We start from the raw sequence: 7,799 nt of genomic DNA, 5'->3' as shown, positions 1-7,799 counted from the left end.
TGCCACCGCATTTGTGACAAACCCGCTCAGCTCGAAACCAACCCTCAAAGCAGTTTGGCGCGGGGCTCTGACACAGCCAGGGCTTAGTCGACAGCGCTAAAGCCTCGCGTTGGAAATAGGCCCGCGCTCGGCACACAAAAGGCTTATCTCCCAGGCCTCCAGCCCCGCTGCCGCCGCAGGGATGCTCCAGCCAGACCGCCGCGCCTGCCACCTGTAGGGTCCGCAGTTCCAGGCAAGGGTCCGCGAGAATCCAGCTGGACCTTCTGCCCATCCTCTGGCGTTAGGGTGCTCTCTCCCTTCGTTTCCAAACACAAAAGTTAAACACAATCCTATCAAGTGAGTTCGAATCCTATCTAAGCGGTGGTTCCACATAATCTGCTGGCGGCGGAAACTTCTTTGGCGTCAGAGTCCGGTCGTCCGGAGACCACAAAGGGCCATGTCTGTAGAAGAAAAAAGTCAGATATTAAGAGAAACGACCTTCTCAAAACCGAAACTGACCTCCTAAGTGGACCCCAGATATCCCTGGCTTTATGTAGGTCAGCTTTTATCACGGTTGTGAAAATCTGAATTTCTTGCCCCACAAACTAGGGTTTTAATTATGCGAGACAAACCGTGTCCTTGTAGGTGGCCTACGGGATGATTCGGTGAACCTTGTATGAGTTTTTTTTTTTCTTTTTCGTTTGTCACTCCTAATACACACACACACACACACACACACACACACACCACACACACACACACACACACACACACACACACACACACACACACACACACACCAGCTCCAAGTAGGAACTGAGGTTTCCCTAGTTCGGCTGTGATGAGCTTTCTTTCCCAAACACAGAAAGTTGGCAAGTCAGAGAGGGACTTTCCAGACAATCCCGTCTGGGGAAACCCTGCTGTTCCGAATCAATTTTTAAAATCCCAAAAGCTCTTGTATAGAGCTCGGTCTTCTCCCCTTCTGTAAAGAAAGCAAGGCGCGTGGATGCAAACTGGCCGGAGTCTTCTCTGGAAAAAGTTGGGTGACTGAGAGATCTGCCAGGCAATCTTCCACCGGGTGATTGGAACTCAGCTTCACCCCGGAAGTAGGGTGGATACTAGCTAACAGCTGTCACTGAGCAAAACGCCAGCACACGCTTCAGAGTGGTGCAAACACAGAAAGCGGAATCGCTCTTCTCCAGGAAAATAGGGGGCCCCTCCTCCCTTGATTTGGAGGAAACTAAACTGACGGCCCCCACCACAGGTCCCGAAACCTCCCTGCCGGGTTCTGTCTGGGGGGCACCTGGCTGCCAGCCCCCACCGCGCGCCTACCAGGTTCACGGGGTGCACAAAGCCGTTCTCATAGCGATCCTCCTGCAGCAGCTGCCGCAGGTGCGCGATGTAGCTGGAGGCCAGGCGCAGCGTGTCCAGCTTGGAGAGCTTGGTGTCGGGGGGCACCCAGGGCAGGCTGGTCTTGAGCCTGGAGAAGGCTTTGCTCAGCACGCGCATGCGGGCGCGCTCGCGGGCGTTGGCCGCGTTCCGCTGGGACTGCTTGCACTCGGCGGCCGAGCCCTTGGGCGGGAGGGGCTTCTTGCCGCCGCCGCCGCCGCCCCCGGCCGCCCCCGGCCGCTTCCTCTTGCAGCCCCGCGCGTGGCCCGGCGCGCCCAGGGCGCACGGCTCCTCCTCGCCGTCGGGGTCCTCCTCCTCGCCCGACGAGTTGTCACTGGGCGAGGCGTAGCTGCGCTCCCCGCGGCCGAGCGGCGGCCTCTTGGAGGCCGGGGCTGGGTACCCCCGCTGCAGTCCCCGCAGCTCCATCTCTTCGGGGTCACTCACGGAGCCCGTGGACATCGCGAGCTCCCCTAGCGCTCCCGCCTCCCTCGCCCTCTCTGACTTCCGCTGCCTGGCCGAGGCCCGGGCCCGGGGAGGCCGGGAGGCCGGGGCCCGGGGGCGGGGAGCGAGGGCGGTGGGCGGCGAGAGCGAGCGCCCCCGCCGCTGACCCCGGGAGCCAGGCCCAGAAGTGGACCCGGGATCCTGGCTCCGCGCGCAGGACCGCGAGCTGCGCCTTTTGACAGCACTATTTATCTGTACTCTTCGGAACAAACCACCCAGGCAAAGTAGAGGGGGTTGGAAAGGGGGACAAGAGGTGGGGCAGGGGCGTGGAAGGGGTGGGGATCCCCGCCTCGCCGAGGAGAGGTTTGTGAGGGCGGGGAAGGGACCTTCTCCACGGAGCTAAGATTTGGGCCCTGCGGCCCTGTGTGACCCCCAGGATCTCTGTGCAGATAAGTGTGCTTTGGTGAACTAAGGAGGAGTACCCCGTGGCCACCACCAACTGATCTTAGAGTGGTGAAGATTTCCAGACACTTTAGAGACCCCCTGGATCCTGAACCGGCCCGCTGCCTCTCTCCCAATCCTTTCGGCAGAACTCAAATGCATCGATACTCGTTGGACAGAAGAAAAACCAAGCCACACGGACAATACAGCGGCCGCTCACTTTCCTCCTCTGCCTTCCTCGAGGATAGCTTTATGATCTACCCCGCACTTTTATCTGTATTATTTCGTTCTATCTCCAAGCATCTGTAACTTAAATGTTATTACGGACGCATTGCAGAATGGCCAGGCTGGTAATTTTTCTTCCTTAAAAAAAAAAAAAAACAGGATTCAAAATCTGTGTTTTAGAATCCGTGTCTAGCTGGCTACCAGTAGCTACCCACCACCCCATGACACACCCCAGTGGATTTTATATCTGGTATTTTCCACTGCCTTAAGAGTTGCCTGCATGGTTGTGTTTTTTAATACCGCAGTGCATCCAATAAAGGACCTGGCCTAACTCTTTTTAGGTTAGTTTAGGAACTCCGTTTGTATTTTAGATACACCAAAGAAGAAGCTGGGGCTGCAGAATGCTAAGTCAGCACAATGAGCCGGTCAAAGTAAAACCGAAAGAAAACAAAACAAACAAAAAAAGGACAAAACACCGAAAACTATCACAGTCCATTCCAACCCCAAACAAAACACCTTGCCCGTCCCCTAAGGGAAACCAAATTTCATTTCGGTGGTCTCAGCATTTCCTAACTGGGAGGCTGCTGCAGCAGTAGTGCGGCATGAGCACTTCCTTTCGGGAGAGGATGGCAGTGGTGGCCACTGGGCTCCTGCTGTGTGAGCCTTCCACTGGGAATTCAGCCCCTAAGAGCTTGGGGTCTGGTTATCCTGTTTTGCAGCCGGCTTAGTCGTTTCCTTGTCCTTCCTCTAAAAGTTCACAGGCTCCCAAGATGAGAGCTGGACAGGGAACAACAGATGTATCCATAGTCTGGGACAGCGGAGGCAAAGTCTCTGGGCCAGCCTCTCCTGAATTCTTATGGCAGAACAAATGTGCAGGGCTCTGTGGCTGAAGGGCCAGGACAGGTGGCTGCCCAGGGCTGACTTCACCACTCCTGGCAGGCAGGGTTCCTGTCTCCCAGGCCCTGCCTCCCTCCTGGGGGATGTTCGCACAATCCCTGCTTGCCCCCATTTAAAACATTTTTTCCCCCTCTGTAAGTTTTTGTCTTTGGTTGGGACTGGGGGATGGGCTCATTCTGGGAAGAGATGAGTTAAAGGTTTGTTTGCTTTCAGTTCTGTCTGGGCTGGGGAAGCAGGGCATTATTTGACAGTGTATGGAAATCTTTCTTGGAGTGCTTGAACTTGAACTTGACTCCAGGCGGGTGAAGCAGAGGAGACAGACAAGGAGGGGGCAAAAAGATGTAACCAGGAGATCCAGGGCGAGCTTTTTGGCTCCCCTATTGATGACTTGAAGCTATCAGTATAAATACATAGTCTCGCACATTAGGGGCAGGGATATAGGTTTTTAAAATCTGGATTGTTTATACAGGTGCAGAACAAAGTCTTTCTTTAGAAAAGATTAATGGTGGAGAGAGCGTTACATTTCTCTAAACAGCCGCAAAAACTGTGCCCTGCTTCAATCTTAGGGGGTCACGCCAGTTCTTTCTCTTGAAGAAACTGCCTGACCCTAACAATTGGGGCGCATTTTTCATAGCACTGGCTTTCCTTCTCTTTCTTCTTTTTCTACACTTCCCTCCTTCGGCTTCCCTTCCGTTTTGCTTTCCTTCTCCTCTCTTAAGAAAGTCAGCTATTTTAGGGTTGTTTTCTCTTTTGTCTTTCTTTAATTTTCACATTTCTCCTATTTCCTTCTAGGTTTATTTTCACTCTTTTTCTTTCTCAATTTTCAGAGGTGTAATGAAGACTAGGAAATGTATCTTATATTCATTTCATTTGACGTGCCGTCTCTCTATACTTTCGCAGTACCTTTTCTTTTTCTTCTTCTCGGATGATCACAGCACCTGATAAGCTGAACAGTACAAGTATAACTTTTTTGAATGCCTACTTTTTTTCATTGTTTTGATGTCACCATGCACTAGGAGTGAATAATAAAGCCTTTATTTTTGTATTTAAAAGAAAGCACACTGAAACCCTGAAGTTTTACAAACTTAGACTTGTGTTAGGTATATAGTGTTGTCTTTCTGGTCATCGATGGTCTTAAGTTCTTTACCCATATTTTTTTTCTCAATCTGCTATGGCGGGTGAGTGGATTTGAAGTTCCATTATAAAACAAACAACACATTTACTAACATATTCTCAAACTGGCTTTTCTGCTGACTGGATTGTGTTATTTTTTGCAATTTGCATTTTTGAGGTTTTCTAATGTTTAAAATGAATGATGTTTTCATGAGGACAAAGGAAATATATAAGTGATTGTCTAGGTGGGTGCACAGGGAAAGATCTGCAATTGCTAGCTATCATTATTACCATGAATTATCTTGCACAACAGAACATAACTAGAAAGTGCTGATGCCTGGGGCTGACCAAGGTTTGGGCTCCAGGGCTTGTTCTGGGTTTTAGATAATACCAAGATGTTTCATTTGTTTTGACCGTAGGCTTCCAGAGTCTAAAGTGCACAGTTTCATCCCAAAAATTTTTCACAGCTTCCATAAGGGATGGGATGTCATGAGAAACTTTCTTTTCTTTCCCTCAGTTTTTTCATGGTAAATTCAAAGAAACTCCAACTCTTACTTTCCCAATTAAGGGCAGGGTAATAAAATGCCTAATCAGAGGTGCTGAAATGAGTAAATGAGATTGTGGTGTATGTTAAAAGAAAGGCACCTGATACATAAAACATACTTAAAATACAGACTTTTTTTTTTTTTTAAAGGAACAAAAAGGTAGGATGATAATTACCAACTACATAGAAAAAAAGTGCATTACCTGTCATCCCCTTCCCTTCCAGGCCAACTCTGTAGTAAGACCTGGGCAAGGAAGTGTGAAGCTGTGCAGATCAGGTGGGCTTAGAGTTTAAGGAAAGAAGAGGCTTTCTCAAGTCTCACAAAGGTCAAGTGAACACCCTGTGGTGAGTAGATGCTTAAGAAACCCCTGCTGCGGGCATGCAGGGCATGCATATGAATGGCAAAGGCCCTACCCACAGGACTTTCCTGGTGTTTTTTCCCCAGTAGCATCCTGGAGTCCTGCACTGTCCCATTGCCTGGAGGAATTCCTACACTTTGGGGCAATTGTACCTTGATCTAGAAAAATCAAAGAATCTATATTAACACTGACAAATACAGAAGAGAAGACACTAACCATTAGGTTATTGAGCACTTGAGATCTGACTGGTGATGGACTGTAGTGACGAATATACATCAGGTATTAAAGACATGATATGAATAAAAGAATTAGAAATTTATTTTTACAAAAGAAAAAATACCTGGAAAACTATTTTAAATATTTATGTACATATATATGTATATTTTAATATTTTTTGAGGTACCAGGGATGGAATCCATGGGCATTCTACCTCTGAGCTAACACCTCCAGCCCTATTTTTTATTTTTTATTTTGAAACAGAGTCTCACTGAGTTGCAAAGGGCCTCACTAAGTAGCTGAGGCTGTCCTCAAACCTTGATACTCCTGTCTCAGCCTCCCAAATGCTGGAATTCCAAGCATGTGCCACCATGCCCAGCTATATGTATATTTTAAAACAATAATTAAGGCAGGCATCCAACAGCAAGCTGGTTATTGAAAAAGATGTTGAAATTGCTACTGTGGGCATTTCCCTCCAAAATAAAGTTAATATTTGAAAATAATTAAAAATGTCAACAATAGCTACATGTTAAGTGATGCTAACATTTTGGCTATATTAGGTTAAATAAAATTTATTATTAATATTAATTTAACCTTTTTATTATTTTGTGTAGGTCCCATCATGTTACCTCTGGGTAGTTCGGCATCAGTCTCATGGATTAACTACATGACTATGCACTGAGCCTCCAGTTTGCGGTGGGAAGATGCTGGTGAGGGGGAGTCCTGCTCCCTTGGGGGAGGAGGAACAATCATGTGTGAAAACAATCATGATAGTATGGGGAGCCCATGTCACATCACATATGGCCTGCAGGTACCTAACATCATACAATCCTTTGCAGCCCAAAACATGCTGAGAAGCACTTCCAGTTGGGATTTACCCCAGAAGCAAGAAGTATGGAGTTTGAGTCTCCAGGCTGGGTGGGCCACCCTGCACAAGACCCCCCAGGGCCCAGTTCTTGGGCCTTTGCAGGAAAAAATGAGGATGAGAGCACCCTACTCAAGACCATAGGAGGAAGGTTCTGGGTCCTGAGACTTGTCAGTCACATGGGGTGGGCATCACATGCCTGCTGGTGAGTTAGGACCCGCTCCCCCAGGCCCAGGCTCAGTGCTCCTGTGTGCCAAGCCCTGGGCTGGCCTCCAGGTCCATGTTGGCATGTCTTTTGGCATCACCCAGGTCATTCCCACTGTACTGCCAGGAATGAAGGGAGCTTCTTTCAACAGGCCCCAACTGTGAGGTCAGGCACTTGAGGGAACCTTGGTACCCAAGGAAGGAGGCCTCTGTCATCCCTGGCACAACCAGTCTTCCTCCTGTGTTATTTGCCCAGAAGTGGCTGCAAGATTTTTCTCCTTCCCCATGTGCTTTCTGCCACCTTAGCTATTAGAGAGGCCAGGTTTTAGGGTCGCCAAGGAAGGCTGAAGGTAGGTAAGTAGAAAAGCTGGAATTAAAAAGAGAAATGGGGCTGGGGTGGGAGGAGTACAAGTGGTAAACCTCAGTAGAGACCTGGCTTTCTTTGAGAAAAAGTCCTCATTTAATTTCTTAACAACTAAAAATGCTGACAGCTTCTGGGGTTAAAAAAAAAAAAAATCTCTGGATCTGATGACTTCATGGTTTTTGTGTGGCACTGGGGATTACACCCAAGTTGTATCTCTGAGCTACACTCCCAGCCCATTTATTTATTTATTTATTTATTTATTTATTTATTTATTTATATTTTGAAACAGTGTTTTGCTAAATTGTCTCTCATGTTGATCTTGAACCTTCAATCCTCCTGTGTCAGCCTCCCAAGTACTTGGAATACAGGGCTACACCACCATGTCCAGTTGAAATAATATATATTTTTTAAAACAACATCTCTAAGATTTCGGGGAGCCCCAAATTCCAAGTGAAATGTTGTGTACCTGCTACGAACTGCTTTAAATACTTAGTTAGTCCACTGAAGAAACCCATCTCTCAGGAAGAAAAGGCCCTGTGGTGGAGGCCCCTATAGGAGGCCTATGTGCAGACTCCATGAACCTCAACCAGGATGTAGAGAACTGTGAATGATGATGTAGTCTGAGTGAGCACAGTGGCTCTCCCATCTTATTTTTTTAAATTCCTTGAGGCAGCCTTTCATTCTTAGACAGAAGCTAAGAAAATTCTGTCTCTGGGGATTTTCTCCTTTTGAGTACTTTTGATTTTATTGGCAATACTTGGA

The 7,799-nt window shown here is 48.0% G+C and overlaps 1 protein-coding gene across 1 annotated transcript; it reads right to left on the bottom strand.

The window, feature by feature from the left end:
• Nucleotides 1–353: 353 nt before the first annotated feature.
• On the bottom strand, nt 354–1,827 carry MSC (musculin; the record flags this gene model as incomplete). Its single annotated transcript, XM_080695247.1, has 2 exons — nt 354–440; nt 1,312–1,827. 2 exons carry the CDS (start codon nt 1,825–1,827, stop codon nt 354–356), a joined length of 603 nt encoding a protein of 200 aa, XP_080551373.1.
• Nucleotides 1,828–7,799: the final 5,972 nt, after the last annotated feature.

The sequence above is a fragment of the Muscardinus avellanarius genome (genome assembly GCF_963383645.1).
Source record: "Muscardinus avellanarius genome assembly, chromosome: 4".
Lineage (NCBI taxonomy): Eukaryota > Metazoa > Chordata > Mammalia > Rodentia > Gliridae > Muscardinus > Muscardinus avellanarius.
Note: the sequence above shows the minus strand (reverse complement) of the source record. Positions and strands in the feature narration are given on the sequence as shown.